The sequence below is a fragment of the Caenorhabditis remanei genome, chromosome I (assembly GCF_010183535.1).
Source record: "Caenorhabditis remanei strain PX506 chromosome I, whole genome shotgun sequence".
NCBI lineage: Eukaryota > Metazoa > Nematoda > Chromadorea > Rhabditida > Rhabditidae > Caenorhabditis > Caenorhabditis remanei.
In genome coordinates this window covers 9,990,097-10,010,935 of record NC_071328.1, presented here as the reverse complement: position 1 = coordinate 10,010,935, position 20,839 = coordinate 9,990,097, and the positions used below count along the sequence as shown (strand labels likewise).

Below are 20,839 nucleotides of genomic sequence, written 5' to 3'. Positions count from 1 at the left end.
GTAAAAATAACTTCGAAATAATTCTAGGAATCGTCGTATAAGGATGAGAAGTTGGTTGAGATGCATAGATCTTGGAAATCAACTCAAAAGTCATATCAAGAAATGAAAGCTCAATTGGAGATGGCATACGAGGAAATAAAGAAATTGAAGAGAGAAAATTTAATGATTGAAGAGAAAACATTGGAGGAATTGAAGAGTACGGAATCCGTTGAACTGCAACGACTTGTGGAATCAATAAATATTGGAGGAAATGAAATGGAAAGAAGATTGGGAGAGTCAACGAGAATGTTGGTTACGGAGAGAATAGAGAGAATGAGGTCAGTGAGAATATAGAAGAAAAATGAAATCTCAAAAAGATATTTTCAGATACACCAGACAATGCACAATTCTGAAAACAAAAGTAGAGAGGTTGGAAGAAACAACGAGGAGATCAAGAGAGATGTTAAGAGAGAAAGAACTGATATCTCAACGGATAAAAGCTCGCTTAAAATATGAGAATGACACGATGACGATCGAAATTGGAAAACTTCAAACGAGGTTATTGCAGAGTGTTCCAACGGATGAATATGATAAATTAATGAAAAAATATAAGAGATTAATGAAAGAAACGACGGGAGTGGAAACGAATAATGAGGATATTCCTAGACAAGAAATGGTTCTTTTTGGGAATATTCCAGCTGACGCTGAGGTTGAAGCAAGAGAAAATATGCTCAAGGTATTGATTGAAATTTTAGTTTTTAACTTCCTAATTTTATCTGTTTCAGAAAATGATTGATGTTGTGTCGGATCAAAGTGATTTTTGGAATCAAGAGGCTGCAATGCTACAAGCTGAAAACGAGGAACTCAAAAAGTTTATAGAAGATGTGGAGAACGAAAGTGATTTGAAGAGTGTGCTTGGAGCAGTTGAACGACGTCTTCTAAATACAATTCGAGAATTGAGAGAAAACGAAAGAGAATATTTGAGAGAGAAAAAGAAGCAAAGAGGAAATGAAATCGAGTTGGGAAGAGACTCGGAAAGGAATAGAAAAGAAAGAATTGCTCTTTTTAATGTTATAAATATTCTCCAAAGAGAAAATAAGTTGCTTCGAGATCAGTCAATGGGAACTGTCAGTCTTCAACAATTGGAAATTCTTCGTTCGAATATTTATGAAGCAAGACTGAAAGATGCTGAGATTTCTCAGAAAGTGGAGAACATCGACAAGTTGAAAGAAGAGTCAGAGACTGAAATCTTGAGAATTCGAGCTCTACGAACCGCAAAGTAAGTATTTCAATTCAGTTGAATTCACGGCAACAAATGGAATTTCAGTGAAGTGTTATCAACATTCGACGGGAATGAAATGCAACCTCGAAACAATAATGAAGTAGCTGAGAGGCAAATGCAAATGGCATATTTCAATGCGTCTCAACAAAGTGCGAAAGCAAAACAATTAGAGAGAATGGTGCATTTGAAGGAGCAGAAAATGGCTGCATTGAATGATGAAATGAGAGAATTGAGGAAATGGAATCTGGAATTGATTACTACTTTGGAGAATATGAAAGATTTTAGAGGGGTGAGTGATCGGAAGTGTTCTGATATAGAAAATTGTGTTTCAGGGAAGAAGAGAATCACATCAAAAACCGGAAACTGTGTTCAAACCTCGAGAATCCATACTCATCGATCAACTAAACGTAGACGAGAGTTTGGATAAAGAAAGTGATTATGAAATGGATATAAAAAGTGACACTTCTTTATCTGGTAAGTAACGATATCACAAATCACTCTGATTGTTTTTGAATTTTTAGATACATCTTCTGATCGGATAGTAGTTCGAACAATAGTTCAAGACAACGTGGATGCATTTGAAAATAGAATAAAAGAGATCAAATCATCAGCTCAATTGGCTGTTCAAGGATATAAAGAACAGTTGGAACTGAAAGAAATCGCCATTGAAAGATACAAGAAATTACTTCGAGAGAAGATTGATGAGGGTGTTCAGGTAGGAGAACTTGTTGTTTGTATGAAATGATCAGATATATTGTTATAGGTGATCGAAAAAGTTGAAATCGTACATCAAGAAGTGGAAGTACCGGATAAAGAAACAGAAGAAAAACTGAGAAAGTCTGAAATCAAAGTTAGGGAACTGGAAACAGAAATCAGAAAAATCAGATCAACAATCAAGAAATTAGAAAGAAAAAATGATGAAAATGTGGAAGAAGATGAAAGAATAGAAGAAATGAAAAAATTTTTGGACGAAGGAGTGCAGACTGAATGGGAAATATCACTACCACCACCATCAGTATCTTCTCATTTGAATAATACAAACGATGAAGAAATCGAAGAAATTCCGAAATCAGCGAAGAATGAAAAAGTTCGAAGATTGGTGAGTGTTCAGTTGCTCTATTTGAGTTGGAAATCTGTGTTTTGTAGGAAGAAGAAATGCAATTATTACAAGAATTAGTTGCCAAATCAGATTCAAAAGACGGAGAAAATATGCGTCAGAAGAGTGAAATAAGGGATTTGAAAGCAAGAGTTCAACGATTGACGAAAACAAATAAAGAGTTATTAACCACTTGCGAGCAGATAAAAGAAGATGCGCTGGCTGAATTGTCAACGTTCCGAAGGAATAATGAAACAAGTGATGAGAAGAGAATGACTGATTTGAGGTGAGGAATATAGGGAAGTTTTCAAATTTTATGGTTCTGTGCAGAGTAGTTTTTTAGTTTGAAAGTCCCACGGAATCAAATAATTTCAGAGTGGAACTCGAGAGATTAAGAAATACAACACGGATATTGCGTATTGCAAATGAAGAATTGAAGAATGAATTGAATAAATTAAAACAAAACGCCGAAAGGAAGGATAACAAGGTTTGACTAGAAAGTGAGTTCAAGTCTGAAACACCTGGATTTTCAGAATGAACCAGATGAATGGGAACGAAGGAAACGGCAGGATGAGACGATCAATTCGTTGAGAGAGAAACTGAAACGTAGTTTATTTGAATTCATTTCCAAGTAGTTAGTATGTGATTTCAGGAAAAGAAACGGCCGAGAAAGAATATTTGGAGAAACTGAAAAAAAGAGAAATGGTTATCGAAACAATGAGAAATGATCAAGGACTCAGAAGTTTAGAAATTGAGAAATTACAGAAAAGAATGAAATTGGTTAGTTCAGAAATGAAATAAGAGAGTTTTCAGCTGATTTCAGAATGATCCAGCTGCAATAAAACAGCAAACGAATAAGGAATGGAAAGAGAAATTAGAAATATTGGAAACAAGCATTGCGAAAAAAAATGAGGTTGACAGAGTGTTATCCTCAATTAAATTAACTCTTTATTTATTTTAGGAGCTGTCAGTTTTAAATCGAAACATTTTACGAATGAAATCAGAATCGGAGGCAATGAAATCAAGACATATCAAAGAAATTGAGAAAATTCAATTGGAAAATGTTGAGAGAATAAGAAAAGAAGTGGCAAGAACAAGAGAAGAAGTGAAGAAGTCAATGACAATCATCCGTCCATTAATGAATTCAATCGAAATTCAAACAGATTCAATACAAATGGATAGTAAACGCACTGGTGAAAGTAGTGGGAGGAGTCATCGATCTGAATTGAATCAAGTCAATCTCACTTCATCATCTTCGTCATCTTCGTCTTCGACGTCTTCTTCGTCTTCAAAATCTCATTCAAAAACTCCAAAATCTACGTCTCGTACTCCAATTGAGGTCGTCTCCGATAGAAGATCCAGTCGAAAATCATTTGATAAAGCTATATCTTATGAACAAAGCCTAGATCACTTCGAGTCCACAACAGTTCTGAAATCAGATAGAAGTGATTACTATCAGTTAAGAGAAAGTTTACAGATGGTACATTTTTTTATTCATAATACATTTCGATTACTTCTGCATTTCAGACTCGAGAAAGATTAATGGAAAGTCAAGAGAAACTGATTCGAATGGAGAAGGACTATTCATCTCTTTTTGAAAGGTTCGATAGGTTGAAATTACGTTCCGAACGAGAAGATAAGCCAACTGGGGCTGTATTACTTTTATCAGATAAACTAGCAGCAAAAGATAGAGAAATTGCTCAATTGGTGAGTTCGAATTCACAATAATCAAGAGTTTATAATATTAACTTTCAGAAAAATCTGATCGCTCATTTGCAGAGAACTGTTCATTTGCCAAGTTAACATGTTTATGTTTCAATTACAAATAAAGATGTTTCAACGTCAAACCGTGATCAGACATATTTCACATTAGCAATTAGATAGGTCTCACCTGATATGATTTTTTTTTTAAATGATATACTACGTGAACCAGTTCTATAAACTAATTTTCTTTAGCACATTTTTTGAAGAACACTGAAACATTCCGCGACGTTTCTTGATTTCTGTGAGTTAAAAAAAGTTGTTATTTTCTCGAACTGAAAATTCTAGAACAAGATGACAGAACCCATTGACACTATTCTTCAAGTGCTCCACACCAGCTTCCATGTGGTGATTCCAGTTCTAATTTCTGGATTTGCTTTTTCTCAATGCGGAAAGGTAGACTAACTGAATGCTTTCAAAAATAGATTTCCCTTTTTTATCCTTTATAGAAGCCAGCAGCTGCACCAGCAGGCGGAGCTGCAGTTCCAAAAGCAGGCGGAGAATCGAAAAGTTCTAAAGAAGGAGATAAACCGGTTGGAGGAGAAGGGCCGAAAGCACCAGCTGATAAGGATGCAGTCGCTGGAACTCATGATCCGAACTATCAAACATTAGCCGGAGTCGACGGAAATGTATTCCAAGAGAAGGGGAAACCAGCTGCTGGGGGAGCAACTCCAACACCTAAACCTGGAGGACCAGGAATGGCGGCAACTCATGACCCAAATTATCAGACTTTGGCTGGAATCGGGAATGATTGTTTCGATAAAAAGAAATAAAAGAGCATACTCCAAACTTGAATAGTGTATAATTGTTCGTGAATAAAGTAATTTGTAAATAAAGATTGTCTCTAAATACTTTCATGACTGATGGGTATTTACCGTAAAAACTGTAATAGAAGCGCCCCTCTAATAGAGACACACTGTTAATATGCTAGAAATATTTTCTGTTTTTCAATCATAATTTTTCAAAGTTCATAAAAAAACAAGAAAACCCAATTTTTTCGTTCAAAGTACTGCAAATTTTGGGGTTTTTGTGTAATTTTGTAAGAAAAAAAGTACCCTTGGTCAAAAATTAATGCCTTGTGAGTTTAAAAAATAGCCAAACGGACAGGTTGAGAAATAGAGGCGCACATTTCATTAGAGGGGGCCCTGTAATAAAGGCGCACAAAAAAATTTGAAAAATAGGGGCGCTGGCGCCTCTATTACAGTTTTTACGGTATGTGGGCTCTTACGCTATCGTGACTGAACTTCCAATAAATTTCTAGAAAAATATTCTAACATCTTGAAATCGGCCAGAAATAGAATTTACAATTAGAGTATCTCGTCAAAAAAAAACAAAATCTGAACTATTGCGCCGAAAATAATTTAAACGTGAACCTGACTTTCTACGTGAAGTCGTTTTTACTGTACTTCAAGAGGAATGTATTTTGACACGTCATCTAACGAAACATTTTGAAACAAAAATCTAAATTTGTTATTTTAACTTATAATGGCTATCAAGGATAAACTGAAAAAAGTGAAGCAGAAGCTGACTCCACGATCATCTTCGAGTGAAGGAGTGAGAGCAGAACGATTCGAAAAACAGGACTTCCACAAAAATATTTAATTTCCAGGAGCGTAGTTCGAAGAACAAAGATGATGAAGAGAATTCTGACAACGATTCCAAAAGTTCCAATAACACTAGTAAGACAAGTAAATCAAGTAAAAGAAGTAGTGAGAGGAGCAATGAAAAATCTGGAGTAACGGTGGGTGCTCTCTCTTAGAGAAGTTACTGAGATGAGAGATTTTTTCAGGACATTTCGGAAGACGAGGGATCAGATATCGAATTGTTGCCTGATGATGGGAAGAATTTCGGGAAGAGAAAACTTCAGGATACTGATAAACCGAGTACATGGAACATTTTGATTCGAGTTATTGAAGCAAAAGATGTCAGCACAGGTATTTGAATTGACTGCAGAAGGAATTTTACATAAATTTTCATAGGATCCGCTCGAGTTCGTACAGTTTTCGATGGTCAATCGAAGATGACACGAACTGTGACTCATGCAATTCCAAAATGGCGTCAGAATATTCTATATACTCAGAAAAATGTTTCATTGGACAAACTGGCATCAAAAATTCTTACTCTTAAGGTATCATTTGCTCTAGGCTCTCTGCTGCATCGTTGAAAGAATAATTTTCAGCTGCAACGCCCAACAACTCTCGGAGAGACCAGCATCGGAGAATTCTCTTGTTATTTATCCGAAGTGATTCACTCACCTGGTCGATCTGTTGTGGCGAAATGGGTTGCTCTAGGGTTTCCCGGAATGGAAAACGAAGAATCGGATGATTTTGCATGTGAGAATTGTGGATTTCTGAAAGTAACTCTGTCGGTTTATCGTCTCGATGAATCCCCACCACAGTTAATTGATGACGATGGAAAAGAGCAAATCTGGAGTGGAGCACATCTCAGTGATTACACTTTGAAGGTTCGCTACTTCTGTTGGGAATTAACTGTAATAGACTTTCAGATTCGACTTTTTTCTGTTGAGCAATTGATTCGTAAAATGATAAATGAGAAGAAGTTGAAGAAGAGACAAAAATTTTACGTGACAGTGGAATGTGGTGGACATAAAACAGAAACAACTCATGAAACTGCTTGTCTCGATGATGAAAGCAAGGAAGATAAAGACAATAATTCTGTCTATTCTGTTAAATTCCAACAGGAGATTTATGTTCCCATTCAGTGGCCAACTGTTATTTCAGAAGTAGGTTTTGGAGTCCAATTAAATCTTCAACTGCTTTTTTTCTCAGTTAATCTTTTCATTGTATTCAAAACGAGGACGTTCTAAAACATGCATAGGAAAAGCCACAATTCCAATGAAACTGATTTACGAACCAGGAGAAACTGGGTTTCTTCCAACATTCGGACCATCATATGTCAACGTTTTCGATTGTGAACGAGTTACTCGTTTCAGTTTATTCTCGAAAAAGAATAGAGGAGCACAACAGGATGGAAGCAGGTAATACTTCAGCTTTCGGTGGATGGAGACATCTGAGTTTCAGATTCATTGCACGTCTATTTCTTTCCATTGACTGTGTTGAATTCATGGGAGAATCTGCTGCTCACCGAATGCATCTTGATCATTCTCCAATCATGGAAGCTGAATCCATCTCTGTTAGTTATCAAAATTAATTGATCAAATACAACACAGAATATTTTCAGAACGAAACAGGATCGTACAATGCTTTCTGTTCGATGAGTGCTCTCAATATGATAAATCCACAATTCGCATCAGATCCCATTTACGTAATGATGTCAATTGGTTCACATGGAAGCATCAGTTCTGAAGAGAAAACATGCAGTAGTTCAACACTTCCTGTAGGATTAGGATAATTAGCACAAACGGGATTTAAGGATTTTACAGGCCGAACCAAATTGGGATGGCTGCAAATACTTTTCTATGCCATGGGGAAATCTGCGTCCAGTCACTGAAGTACATGGCTCCTTTGAATCAATTGATTATCGAATTGAAGTGAGCAATGTATTGATGAAAGCTACGAATATGTTGGATAAAATGATTTGGGAAATTCAAAGAATAGGAAACGGAGCAATCGATCATGTTGCATCAACTGGAATCGATACGTTGGATAACCTGAAAGAGATGATAAAATCAACTACAGTTTATCTCAAGTGAGTTCTGGAAACGATTGTTAAAATGTAATTCGGTTTTTCCAGTCGTGTGAGCAATCTGGCAAGAAATGATCTTGATAGGAGTTGGCTGTCTTCTCGTAAAGAGAAAATAGTTAAATTGAAAGAGCATTTTGAGAAGGAAGGTCTAGAAGTTGATTATTCTGATGGAGAAGTTGATGCAAAACTGCTGAGAACTCTACTTCAAATCAGATCTCTCACAGTTGAACTGGCCGAAGACGTACAAATTAGTATTCCACCAGTAGTCATAAAGATGATGTCATATGGAAAACTGATTGGATTTGCTAAAATTCCGATTTCGGAAATATTCCAATCAAACGAATATGCTGAATCTGGTGAATGGTGTGGAAGAACGAGACCAATTAACATCCAGTGGCCGACTCTTCTTGATCAGAGAAATCGGAAAAAGGAGGTAGAAATCAAGTTTTAGAAATCAGAGATTCAAATTTTAAATTATAGTTTGTCGCCGTTCTTCACGCGAAAATGTGGTTTGGACCTAAGAACAGATTGAACGAGTGGAAGAATCATGTGGAGCCAGCTGAAGTGAGAAGATTTGTGGAAGTGTATGAGATGCAATCGAAAGGACTCACTCAGAAATGGAAGGATAATGATACCGATTTGTATGATGGAAATGGAGAGAAGATTGACGGTGCACCTTCATTGGACGAAGATCGACATCCCATTGGTCCCTGGATTGTGATGAATACAAGAGAGATGTTTGTTCCAGAACTGGGATATAAAACAATTTATGACAAACTGTTCGAAGTACAAAAGAAAACAGACGGAAAATGGAAACTCTTCCAATATACAGATATTCATGGAAAAGAACTAAATCCAGAAGCACTCGAGAAGGCGTCCATTGGACTCAGAAAATCCAGTTGGATTGCTGACAAACTGAGGAATAATGGAGATGAAAAAGGATATGTTTATTCTACCAGTGGAGCATTGTTTGGAGATCAAGTGAACAACGATCGAAAGGAAATGGAATTCCACAAATTCAGAATGAGATGCGTGAAAAGACCTAGAAAAATAGAGGATTATGACAAGAAACTTGATGACTTGGAGTTTTGTCGATCCCAAATGGAAGATACAAACTGGGAAGTAAGTGCCTGAGAAAGTGAATCCCGTGGTTAATTTGTCTATTTTCAGTACACCTCTGTTAAGAAGGAAGGACCCTATCATGATGGAGAGTATGGGGCTGATAAATACAGAAGAAGACGATACATTCGAGAAGTGGAGCAAAACGAGTGAGTAGAGTTCTCTTTGTTAGCTTTTGACAAACAATTTATTTTGCAGTTCTCCTGATGAAGATCCAAGATTTCGTTTGTACGAATATCAAGCACAAACTGCAAAATGGCAACTACGATGCTACATTATGTGGGCGAATGACCTGCTTCCTGTCGTCAAAAATTCCTCTCGTGCTTTCGTTCGTGTTTCTTTTGTCCATCAAACAAAACAAACGTTGCTCGTGGATAATTCTCAGAATCCGCTTTGGAGTGAAACAATCATGTTCAAGTCGATTTTGATAGCTGGTGGAACTCATGATATTATGAGAAACCCTCCAGTTATCTCTGTCGAAGTAGTTGGAGAGTGCACGAATAATGAAGAAGCGAATCTCGGAAAATTCGAGACGACCCCAACTGTTATTTGTTCGAATAGAGATCATCGTGGTACTCCTAGGTGGTTTCCATTGAGATTCTCTAAAGGAAGAACTCGTGGAGCAGTTTTGGCTTGTTTTGAGTTATACCAAGAAGAGGAAAAAGATCTTATTCCATTGGAACCGGGGAAGAAACATAATGCAAAAGAAAGAAATGAAATTCCACTTGAATTTCGACCACAATTCGACAAATATCATATTCAATTTTTGTGTTGGGGTGTCAGAAACTTGAAGAAGCATAAGGTATTCAAAACTTAAAAAGTTTTCTCTCACTTCTCGATTTCAGCTTCTTTCTGTCCGTCGTCCATTCGTTGAACTGGCAATTGGAGATCAAGAATTCACCTTGGACCCTCTGAAAGATGTTCGTAGAAATCCGAACTTCCCAGAACCAATGATCGTTTTTGCTGAAGTGAATCTTCCGTCTGCTCTCGAACTCTCTCCTCCATTCATCATCAATCTTTTCGATTCAAGATCATTCAACCGAAAACCACTGGTCGGATGTTGTTTGATATCTGATCTTCATAAATATGTATCCTACATCATTCCAAAGGTACAATTATTTATAGCTAAATGTATTAGATGAATTTTTCAGACCAAAAGTGATCAAGCCGAGAAATGGGAGGAACTAGAAGATTTGATAGCAGGGGAACATGAGAAGATTGCAAAAATGGTGAAGATTCCATCACTTACGAAAGACATAATGGTTCCATTGGACTGGTGGAGCCGTTATTATGCTTCAATGTCACAATTTCATCGATCACCTGGATATCCGGAGTAAGAAAGAGTTCCTATTTTGATGGACGATTAAATTTTCAGATCTGGTATGGAGTACTTGAGAGTTTTCCGTCTTCCACTCGAAGAAATGAACGGATACAATCATTTCACGGATTTCTTGGATACCTTTCCATTCGTTAAATCAATGAAAGGAGACTTCGACGATCCAGAAGAAAAAGAGAAAGCAGGAGAACTGAAATGCCGACTCTTGATTTCTAAAATCAAGAAAGACAAACCACCAGCAGCAATCAATCCAGTTGTTGACTTCGTTGGGCCAACTGAATGTGTTGTTCGAGTTTACATAATTGAGGCGAATGGATTGATTTCAAATGCTCGAAAAGGGCGGATCGATTCATATGTTAAACTTCGTTGTGGTAAACAAAAAGTGAACCTGAAAAAGAATTATCGGGCTGAATGTTGTGATCCCATATTTGGAGAGAGGATTGATATGATGGTCACAATTCCATTAGAAAAAGATCTCACGATCACTGTGATGGATAAAAGAAGAATTCTCTCGGATCAAGAAATTGGTTCGACAACGATTGATCTTGAGAACCGTCTTCTAACTAAGTGGAGAGCAACATGCGGTCTCAGTGGGCAGTATACTGTACACGGAGAGCATCAATGGAGAGATCAAATGACTCCTTTGGAGATACTAAAATCGTTAGTTAAAAAATAATGTTGATAATCTTTTTATTTTCAAGATATTGTTACAAAATGATGTTATCCACTCCAAAAATTGAAACGAGAAAGTCGGATGAAGGTGAAGAATGTGGAATTACCATTGAGCAGATAACGTTCTGGTTTTCTGATGTGATGCATGTAACTGAGAAGTACGTGTTTAAAGAATACAATCTCTTCATTCGATTAGTTTTTTTCAGCGAAGAAGTGGCAATGTTGAATGCTCAACGAGAAAAAGCTGGAAAGGAGGAAGGCGATGGGAAGAATGAGACAGATCGTACTTCAGAAAGTTGGGATGATGTTGATATGGAAATGGAGAAAGAGAAAGAAAGTTGGGAGAAAAGGAGAAGTAAAGAGAGGAAAATGAAGAAGGATAGTCTTCAAAAGGCAGAAACTGCAGACGGTGAATTGAGGAAAAAGGCGAAAAGGGCAATAAGAGGAACTCAATTGGAAACGATTGCACTTTTCATTCTGAGACAGATTAACTTGGTTCCTGAACATGTTGAATCTCGTCCATTGTTTTCGGATAAAGGCGGAAAAGCTAAGAACGGAGAGCTCCGAATGTTTGTCGATATTTTTCCGGTATGAAGTTTATAAAATACTTTTAAATTTCCTTTTTTCAGAAAGAATATGGATCAATTCCTGCTCCTTTCAATGTCGCTCCTCGAAAGCCCGTAAGTTATCAGCTTCGAGTGGCAGTTATGGATGTACGTGGGGCGATTCCAGTTAAGAGAAGTTTTGCTGAACCAGTTTCTGATCTTTATGTGAAAGCATTTATCAATGGAATGCCGAAAGGACACAAAACGGATACGCATTTCAGGTGGGCGTACTGTATTTGTATACGTTCTTGACGTGTTTTTTTAAAGAGTCCTTGATGGGACTGGCGAATTCAATTGGCGTTTCTTGCTCAACTTCGACTATAATCCATGGGAAAAGAAAGTTGTCGCATACACAAAAACTCGATATTTCCGAAAACCTGTTGAAGAGCTTGTTGATCCGATTCTAGTTGTGGAACTGTGGGATAAAAATAAATTCCGTAAAGATCGACTTCTCGGAGATATTGAGCTTGATCTGCTAGCTTTCATAGGTACGCAATACTTCTATTTTGAATATGTTGAAATAGAATTTCAGAGGGAATTGGTTCTCCGTCGGATGTTGGTGTGTATTCAAAAAAGAGTAGAAAGCGTGATGTGAATTGTCCAAAGTGCTGTACTAGTCGTGGCTGTCTCTGTCGGTGCTGCATCTTCTGTTACGAGACAAAATGTCTTTGTGGAAGAAGAAAAATAAAGAAAAAGCCGTTCCCAAAGCCTGTGGTAATCAGATAATTACATTAAGCATCGAGAGAAAAAAGTTAAATTGCAGTTGTTTGTGGAACCGGAAGGTTATGACGAAACTGTCAACATTTTCGAAGCTCGTAATTTATACGGGTGGTGGCCAATGCTGACTGATGAGTACCCACATGTTTGTTATCAAAATCTGAACTTGAATACACATCACACACTATTTCAGGATGAACCACAGAACGCAAAAAAGAAAAATGACGATGTTGGTAAAGATCCAAAGTGGATCATGGGTCTCATTGAGATGGACATGATGTTACTGACCAAACAAGAATCCGACCAGGAACCCGCTGGAAAGAAACGGTCTGAACCAAACCATGTGAGAAGAATATGTTTCTGTAAATATAATATAATCTGTTCATTTCCAGAGTCCATTCCTAGAGAAGCCGAACCGGAAAACTTGGGCTAACTCGTGGTTGGTCTCACGAATCAAACCATGTATCAAATACTTCTGGCACTATTACGGCCTTCAAATTCTACTATGGATACTCATCATCGCTCTTTTGGCTCTGACCATCTTTGCACTGATTCAGACTTGGCCAATAATTCTAATAGAGATATTCAAAGGAATATTCTAAGTGTTTCACTATTTGTTTATTTTCACCGGAGAAGATCGCTTCGGTGTTTTTAATATTAAATCAAATGTTTGTCCTTTTTGTAATTCGTTCGTTTGTTTATTAGTTTTTTTGTTAATGATAGCATGCTCATGTTAAAGAATAAAACACAGAAATATGATAATGTTTAATTCCAGTTCATTGATAATCAAAGTTTATGAATAACGAGTGAGAATAAAAACGAGATCATGCTTGAAGTAATTTAGATTGCTACCTTACTTAGCTCTCTTCTTTGGTGGTCCACCTTTCTTTCCTCCTTTCTTCATCTTCTCTGCTTCCTCTTGAGCCTTTCTCTTAGCAGCAGTGACACACTTGACTTGAGACGAAACTGTGAAAAAAGAATCAATGCGCCCTTGCGTTCCAGCATTCCTACTTTTCTGCATTCTCGTCAGTGCTGAACGGATTCGTTCCTCGCTGAAATCACGCGAATAAATTATTCCAACTTTTTTTTGCAACTTACCTAAAGTTTTTGTCTCCGCACATGAATCTTACTATCCCCTCGACGTCAGGCTCTTTCCATGTCAGTTCAATTTCTTCTCCTTTCGTCACGTCTGGTTGAAGGAACAGCTCACGAGCTCGTTTGTATGGCCAATCTTCTGGTGGAGGATATTTCTGAAAAGTAAGATATAGGTTGGTATGAAATGGTAGAAACACATACTGTCAAGTCAATATTTTCCAAAATCGTTTCGATGTTTTTGTACTGATTGATCAACTCGACTGCCCTTTTCGGTCCAACCCCTCTGATGGTTCCACAATAGTCGCAACCAAGGAGAATACAAAGATCGATGAATTCTTCTTCTGTTAACTTCATCTCCTCCAAAATCCGAGCTAAATGGAATTCTTTGATCGGAATTTTCTTAGACTCTGGAGCAAGCAAATGTCTCAAGAGAACACAAGATCCGAATGTGAGAGCATCCATATCCTCTGTTGCAGTTCCGAAAACTTTTCCAGCTTTCACAAGATGCGCACATTGCGCCTCTGCCTCACATGGCGCTTCGACAACTGGAATACCCATCAATCCCAGTAACTGCTTGACATCTTCATTTTGTTGTTTTGTGACTTTCACAAGACGTCTTTCGAATTTTTCAGCTTCTTTCGCATCTCCTTTTTCTTTGGCCTCAGTCAGAGCCTTTTCAGCTTCAGCACGTCGTTCCGACCGTTTTTCGAGCTCACCGCTCTTCATATCTGGCGGTTTCCCGTCGAAGACGTAAACCGGTTTGATTCCATTGTCAATCATTCGAATAGTACGGTAGAACATTCCCATTAAGTGACTGGTTGTCTCTCCATCCTCACTTTGAAGTTGTGCACCATCTTGCCGCACAGCGATTAGAAATTGATACAAGCACATGGAAGCATCAATTGCGACCTAGGACACCATATACTAATTTTGGACGAAACGGATTGGCGTGTACAATTTTTCAAACTCACTTTTCTTCCGAAGAAAGCTTTGATCTCGCTTATTTTGATAGCTGACGGTGCATTGTCAGCAATCACTTGAGAGAGTCCTTTAATTCCCATGGCAATTGGAGTCCGAGGTTAATAGTTGTAAATTGTTCACTGGAAATCAGAATTTTGTGAAACTCAAACATCACCAATCGAAACACTGAATCACGAAATCACGAAATCGATCACGAAAATCGAGTCAAATCTCTATAAAATTGTATAGTAAACATAGAACTTGATCATTAACAACTGTAAAGTGGGAAGCCTATAAAACAGAAACGACAGGCATCGCACTTTGGCGCGAAAATGGTCTGTTCGAAACCACCTCAACAGAGCATACTTCGTAATGGTCTCGGTGGCCGAAGTTACTGTTTTTCTAGGCTACGAGTAGAAAAATCCCGGCCGTGTTCGACGACCTACAGGCCTGTACAGGACTGAATTGGAACCCCTGGTGAAAAAAACTTCAAAGAATCAATTCATTAAGAAAAAAAACATAAAAATTAACAAAAATCATCAAATGCCCGTATTTGAGATAAGATTGATGTCAGTATTCGTCGCCGTCCATATTATCGTCACTCCCACCGTCGCCATAACCTTCTCCATTGTCGAAGTAGTTGGAAATGTAATCGTTGTCTTCTTCCTGGTTATCGTCGTCTGATAAAGGGTTTTCTTCTTCTTCAGCTGCAGACTTCTCACTTCCCGATTCATTCTGAAAAATAGCAATTAATACCCTTTAAAAGAACATTTGATGTTTACATCATCTTCTCCCTTATCTTCGTCGTCTTCTTCTTTGTTTTTTCCTTCTTTCTCTTCTAACTTGTTAAGTTTTTCTGCAATTATCGAGTCATCAGTCGCAAGCTTTCTTTTCTTTGCTCTCGACTCTTTCGATGACTTTCTGCTAGAGCGCCGCCAGACAAGTTCAGACGGCATCTGGGATATATCTGAAATAAAAATATACTTTAAACAGAGAGATGTGACACTGACCAATGTCGAGCTTCTCTCTTTTGATAATCGAATACTTGTCCAGGTAACGCTTGATTTCGTCTTCTTTCTCTGCTTCGATGAAAAACTGTGAATCACGCATACGTTGATCAAGCTCAACTTTTAGTCGAGATACATAAAGCATATCAGTCGTCATTTCTAGAGGCACCGGATTACGTTGAACTTTCTGAAATATATGAACCCCTTTTTGATCAAATAATTTATTTTTGAAGTTTCTACTAAACTAATATCGGGTTCTCAGATGTTCAAAGTATCTAACTTACTGGGTATAAAGCTGGCGGTTCAATCTTTTGCTGTGACATCATCTTGGCCATATCGTATCGAGCAATTCCCAACGCATTAGCCACACTCCGCATCGTATTAGATGATCCACCGCCACCACGTCCTCTACCGCTCATCTAAAATTAGGATTCCTAGAAATTGAGTTTTTTTTTAAATGGTTCCTAGTATCAAAGCAATCACATATGCATGTAATAAACATCCATGCAAGATTTAAACACAATTTTTATGCAATAAAAACAAGAATAAGAGAAAAGTGAGAAACTGATGGATTTAGAAGGTCTCAACAAGAAAAGTTACCCTACTCCGACAGTTAACATAAAAAAAGAAACAAGGAAAACTTTTTGGAGAAGTGATACCAGTCAAGACTGAATATTAAAGATTTTAAAAAAAAAACAAGAAAACGAAAAATCTAAATATTCTACACTCCTATTCCGGGAGAACCTAAAACAAATCGAAAATGAAAGTTGAGATCCGTCGTATTAAGAGAACAACTCAAATGAAGCATTTGATTATTCGTCTTTCTTTTTCTCATTGTTTTCTTTCTTATCACCTTCTTTGTTCCAGTTTTCAAGTCCCTTCGGCAGCTCAACGTTCTCATCAAGTCCTCCGGTTCCAGAAACCATTTCTTCGTATGTGTTTTTCTCGTGGAATGGCCGTTTTCCAACTAATTCAATCATATCCTCTCGGTTAAGAATTTCCTTCTCAAGGAGTCTCAAAGCAACACGTTCAATGTCCTTACTCTTTTCTAACAATAGATTACGCGTCCTGTTGAGTGCATTCATCACAAGGTCTCGAACCTGAAATAACAAGTTGAAATCAGAAATAATTGTTCAGTAATACTTCTTGGTCAATGAGTTGAGCTGTTGCTTCCGAGTACGGCTTATCGAATGCCATTTCGCCAGGAGCTGGTGTTTCGAAAGAAAGTGGTCCAACCTTTTCGCTCATTCCATATTTCACAACCTGAAAAAGTGGATTAGAAAAATGTATATTGCATGAAGATTGTTTGTTGTCATTTAGGTGTATAGTATAGTAGATGACTAACAACGCATCCTTGTAGCATATCAATAGTTTCCACAATGGTATAATACCAAAACGAGTATATTGCCTCTGACTCATCGAGAAGTTCCGTTCTCCTGCTGGTACCACTCTAATAGTTAGCCACGCCCACTCTCATATAAAAAGGGACGAATGCATCCAGTACCATCAGCATAAAACTGTTCTAACTATGAACTTTATTATTCTAGTAACTGCCGTTTCTTTGATTAATTTGGTTATTTGCGAAACCTCAACCGAATCCACAGTTACGAAGATCAATCAGATTAGCACCTCGGAAATTAACTCTGCTTCGAATAACGCCGACAATGGGAATTCCATCCTATTGAAATCAATTGAACAAATTCTCAAGCGGGAAATGATTTCTCAAACTTCCAACATGAAGTAAGTTGAAGGAAATCTTTCCAACATAATTATATTAGTACTCTATATATTTAAGAACTATTAAAACTGCGAAGGCCCAAACTCATCCTTCCGATCCTAAAGTTCAAGAAGGCATCGTGAGATTTTTGTCATGATAAGTCAAAAATTAAACTATGTTACTTTCAGGTCAGTGTCATCATAGAAATGCAAAAAAAGGAGGCCGAAACACTAAAGAAAGACATTGATTACTTGGATAAACAGAGGGAAGAAAAACAAAATAAACTTGTTAAATTGTATAAAGAGATGAATATGATGAAACCCGGTGAACCAATAACTGCTGCACCACCAAAGCCACAAGACCATTATGTCGTTCCAGGGGCAGGTCAGAGCGAAATTGTGATCGAGTTAGTTCCATTGGTAATATTTAATTTTCCATCAAAAAATATACTTAATCGTCTATACAGTTTCAGAATTCCGGGAACGCTTACAACCTTCCGCCATCTATTAGATAATCTGCATCTATCAGCGGAGCAGCATCTCAACACCCCTTTCCGTTCGTACTATTTTCTCCAACGTAATTGAAAGATAATCCGATAAAAACCTCTTAACTTATTTATTTATCTTATTTGACCATACCAACAGCTCTTTTTCTGCTTTCGTATTTGTTTCATTTCCAATAAACTATTTCTTCAGAATACCACATGTTTTCTCATATATTGTTGCTCTCTTCAATGTCTACTACCTCCTACAACTCTCAAGCTATCTCGTCCTTGAGCCAACAAAAACATAATCAATTCCATGTGTCCAGAAAGCTCGCGTAGTTTGAAAAATTTTCTTTCCACTCACTCGTCAACATGAACCAAATAACTAGCTTTCTGTTTTTCTATCTTCTGTTCGTGGCTTATGTTACCATGGCCCCGGTAAAGTGCACCTGCACCGTTGACCCCAATACTGGAATCGCATCTACAATTTGCGAAGGGCTCACCGAAGTTCTTGACAAAAACTCCCCTGTGTTGGATTAGGTAAGTGTGTGTCAACTCGCATTACGTTAGTATTATACTTTCAGATTTCCTACAAGCAACCAACGACAAATTTCTGTCTTTATGTTTTGATTTGTTCTAATCTTCATAATAAAGTCTTATCATTTACCTGAGAATAAGCCATTTGAGTGACTTTCTGCAAATCGTCTTGAGCTCCTGTAGTGATTCTTCCAAAGAAGATTTCTTCGGCCACACGTCCTCCAAGGGTCATGCACATTCTGTATTGAAATAATGAACTTAGGATATCAGATATTAATACAAACCTATCGAGAAGTTGCTCCTTCGAATATAAATACTGCTCTTTAGGAAGATACTGTGCATAACCAAGTCCTTTTCCACGTGGAATGATTGAAACTTTGAGAAGTGGATCTGCGAATTCCAAAAACCATCCGGCAATGGCATGGCCTGCCTCGTGATAAGCAACAGTCTTCTTTTCTTCCTTTTGTAAAACTTGAGTTTTCTTCTCCATTCCAGCGACAACACGTTCAATAGCTTGCTCAAAATGCTTGTTTGAGATCTCGTCGTTAGCATCTCTCGCAGCAATGAGTGCAGCTTCGTTACACACGTTTGAAATATCAGCTCCAGAAAATCCAGGAGTGTGAGCAGCTAGTTTTCTAGACAAAACTGTTTTGTCAAGAGAGGTTCTCAATGGACCAAGATGAACTCTGAAGATGGAGGCTCTTCCCTTGATGTCTGGAACAGGAACGTAGATTTGCCTATCAAAACGACCGGGACGTAGAAGAGCAGAATCGAGAATATCAACTCTATTAGTAGCAGCAATAACAATAACGGATGATTCGTCGGTAGTAAATCCGTCCATCTCGACCAGAAGTTGATTAAGTGTGTTTTCTTGTTCAGAATGTCCACCCATTCCTCCTTTTCCTCCTCTTTTTCTACCAACAGCGTCAATTTCATCAATGAATAAAATACATGGAGAATTCTTTCTCGCCATTGAGAACATGTCACGAACTCTTGCTGGTCCTACACCAACAAACATTTCAAGAAACTCGGATCCGGAGACAGTAATGAATGGCACATTTGCTTCTCCTGCCGTTGCTTTTGCGAGGAGAGTTTTCCCTGTTCCAGGGGGTCCGGTCAGAATGGCTCCTTTGGGAATTTTAGCTCCAAGATCCTTATATTGCTGAGGATTTTTCAAAAAGTTGACAAATTCCATGATCTCAATTTTCGCTTCTTCGCAGCCGGCTACATCAGAAAACTTTACTTTGATGTCCTCCTTGTTGATAAGACGAGCAGTACTTTGTCCAAATCCTCCAAACATTCCTCCAAGACCGCCTCCGCCAGCTCTTCCAGCTCCACCAGCAGCTCCTCCTCCTTTCAACATTCGATAGATGTAATAACCGAAGAGAAGCGGAAAAGCTACACTGATGAGATTCGGAATCTCACGTTTGCTGAAAATTATGTGATACAGGTAATAATCAAGAACAAACTTACAAATTGAACTCAGATTTATAGAGAACTGGAATTTGACGGTCGGCGTCATACTGAAGGTGATGCTGTGCAGCTCCTAGACTTCGTTCAAAACTATCTACACTTCCAATATTGAAGTAACATGTTTGCTGAAAAAAGTGTTTTACCAAAAATAACACTGAAAATACTTACTCCTGCATATTTTCCAGATGAGCTAACAATTCGAACCCATCTTTTATCAACTACTTCGAGTCTCTCAACAAGTCCAGGCTCTAAGAAGTCACTGTAAAACTCTTTCCATGAGATTTCACGATATGATTGATAATCCATGAACAAGTAAAGAGCAATCAGGATTCCTGCTGATACGGCGATCTGTTGCCATCCTCCAGGGCTGAAGTAGATGTAATGAAAGTTATTCACAAATAAATAAAAACTTACAATTGATTAAAGGGATTATTGTCTTCTCCTTTCTTTCCACCACTACTGTCTTTATTCGAAGAGGTTTCTGAAAAAGTAATAATAAATAGAATTTTATAGGATTTAGGCAATTACCCTTTTTTTCTGTGGAATTATTGTTCGCATCTTTTTTGAAAAACTTTTTTAGATCATTCGGTTTTTGAGCGAAATAACGAACTGTCTGCTGAACTTGGTTGAAAAGCCTCTCTTCGAATCTCTGATCTTTAGCCAGAAGGTGGAGTACTTCTTGTTGTTTGAGCACGGACTTCTGAAAATAATTAAACGAATGTTTATTTTTTTATATGGAGTTACATCATCTTTTGCCGATTGAAATGAACTGATGGAAAACTGTCTAGCATTGAGCTTGTTGAAGCAGGAATCAACCGAGTTTCTTAACTGCCTCGGTGATTTTCGGCATAATCGCCACATGTCTTCTGTAAGCTTTAAAATATTGAAGAAATTGCAATTATGAGCAGAAAACGTAATGAAATGAGGAGTGACATGATGAAATTTTTACTTGCGTAATGATCAAAAATACAAACCTAGAAATATAGTTTTGATGACTTATAATCCAAACATTTTTGGGTTTTTAAGTACTAGAAACATAAAAAAGAATGCAAGAAAGCTTATTTTAAATACAGACGGCTGGAAGAAGGGGTAACTACGACCGTAGCTACGGTTGAAAATTTTCGGATTGGTGTGCAAACACCGTCACGTCAGGATGCACTCATATCGTCAAATTTTTTTTTAATGCACACAAGTGATCTAGCGCACCAGGTTGGAATGACACTCAAGACGAAATTTTTATCTGACCGTATAAATATTTTAAAATAATACATTTTCTCAAGAGACATCATTCCAAAAATTTGAAGAGTTGAAATCATGTTGGAATGAAGTAGTA

General features: G+C 37.7%; 8 protein-coding genes across 8 annotated transcripts; 5 read left to right on the top strand and 3 right to left on the bottom strand.

Annotated features, from left to right (window-relative positions):
* Positions 1–4,412: 4,412 nt before the first annotated feature.
* Positions 4,413–4,891, top strand: GCK72_002133 (uncharacterized protein; the record flags this gene model as incomplete). Its single annotated transcript, XM_003115080.2, has 2 exons — positions 4,413–4,514; positions 4,568–4,891. The coding sequence occupies 2 exons, from the start codon at positions 4,413–4,415 to the stop codon at positions 4,889–4,891; spliced, it is 426 nt and encodes a 141-aa protein (XP_003115128.2).
* A 712-nt stretch (positions 4,892–5,603) lies between these two features.
* On the top strand, positions 5,604–10,915 carry GCK72_002132 (uncharacterized protein; the record flags this gene model as incomplete). Its single annotated transcript, XM_053723274.1, has 17 exons — positions 5,604–5,672; positions 5,728–5,859; positions 5,908–6,052; positions 6,098–6,246; positions 6,298–6,582; positions 6,625–6,861; positions 6,908–7,116; positions 7,160–7,271; positions 7,320–7,475; positions 7,522–7,787; positions 7,833–8,217; positions 8,265–8,906; positions 8,955–9,052; positions 9,102–9,705; positions 9,749–10,012; positions 10,055–10,236; positions 10,279–10,915. The coding sequence occupies 17 exons, from the start codon at positions 5,604–5,606 to the stop codon at positions 10,913–10,915; spliced, it is 4,572 nt and encodes a 1,523-aa protein (XP_053591919.1).
* Positions 10,916–10,953: 38 nt separating this feature from the next.
* GCK72_002131 (uncharacterized protein) lies at positions 10,954–12,835 on the top strand (the record flags this gene model as incomplete). Its single annotated transcript, XM_053723273.1, has 8 exons — positions 10,954–11,069; positions 11,118–11,484; positions 11,541–11,737; positions 11,784–12,004; positions 12,049–12,230; positions 12,280–12,378; positions 12,427–12,576; positions 12,626–12,835. 8 exons carry the CDS (start codon positions 10,954–10,956, stop codon positions 12,833–12,835), a joined length of 1,542 nt encoding a protein of 513 aa, XP_053591918.1.
* A 251-nt stretch (positions 12,836–13,086) lies between these two features.
* On the bottom strand, positions 13,087–14,389 carry GCK72_002130 (uncharacterized protein; the record flags this gene model as incomplete). Its single annotated transcript, XM_003114548.2, has 4 exons — positions 13,087–13,285; positions 13,332–13,483; positions 13,530–14,237; positions 14,300–14,389. The coding sequence occupies 4 exons, from the start codon at positions 14,387–14,389 to the stop codon at positions 13,087–13,089; spliced, it is 1,149 nt and encodes a 382-aa protein (XP_003114596.1).
* GCK72_002129 (uncharacterized protein) lies at positions 13,390–14,972 on the top strand (the record flags this gene model as incomplete). Its single annotated transcript, XM_053723272.1, has 3 exons — positions 13,390–13,490; positions 14,009–14,120; positions 14,847–14,972. 3 exons carry the CDS (start codon positions 13,390–13,392, stop codon positions 14,970–14,972), a joined length of 339 nt encoding a protein of 112 aa, XP_053591917.1.
* GCK72_002128 (uncharacterized protein) lies at positions 14,859–15,714 on the bottom strand (the record flags this gene model as incomplete). The annotated part of the gene is made up of 4 exons (XM_003114633.1): positions 14,859–15,023; positions 15,071–15,255; positions 15,299–15,482; positions 15,580–15,714. The coding sequence occupies 4 exons, from the start codon at positions 15,712–15,714 to the stop codon at positions 14,859–14,861; spliced, it is 669 nt and encodes a 222-aa protein (XP_003114681.1).
* A 393-nt stretch (positions 15,715–16,107) lies between these two features.
* GCK72_002126 (uncharacterized protein) lies at positions 16,108–20,367 on the bottom strand (the record flags this gene model as incomplete). Its single annotated transcript, XM_053723270.1, has 9 exons — positions 16,108–16,395; positions 16,439–16,558; positions 18,164–18,272; positions 18,318–19,463; positions 19,507–19,631; positions 19,675–19,873; positions 19,921–19,987; positions 20,035–20,206; positions 20,251–20,367. 9 exons carry the CDS (start codon positions 20,365–20,367, stop codon positions 16,108–16,110), a joined length of 2,343 nt encoding a protein of 780 aa, XP_053591915.1.
* Positions 16,824–19,403, top strand: GCK72_002127 (uncharacterized protein; the record flags this gene model as incomplete). The annotated part of the gene is made up of 4 exons (XM_053723271.1): positions 16,824–17,035; positions 17,091–17,151; positions 17,201–17,431; positions 19,254–19,403. The coding sequence occupies 4 exons, from the start codon at positions 16,824–16,826 to the stop codon at positions 19,401–19,403; spliced, it is 654 nt and encodes a 217-aa protein (XP_053591916.1).
* Positions 20,368–20,839: the final 472 nt, after the last annotated feature.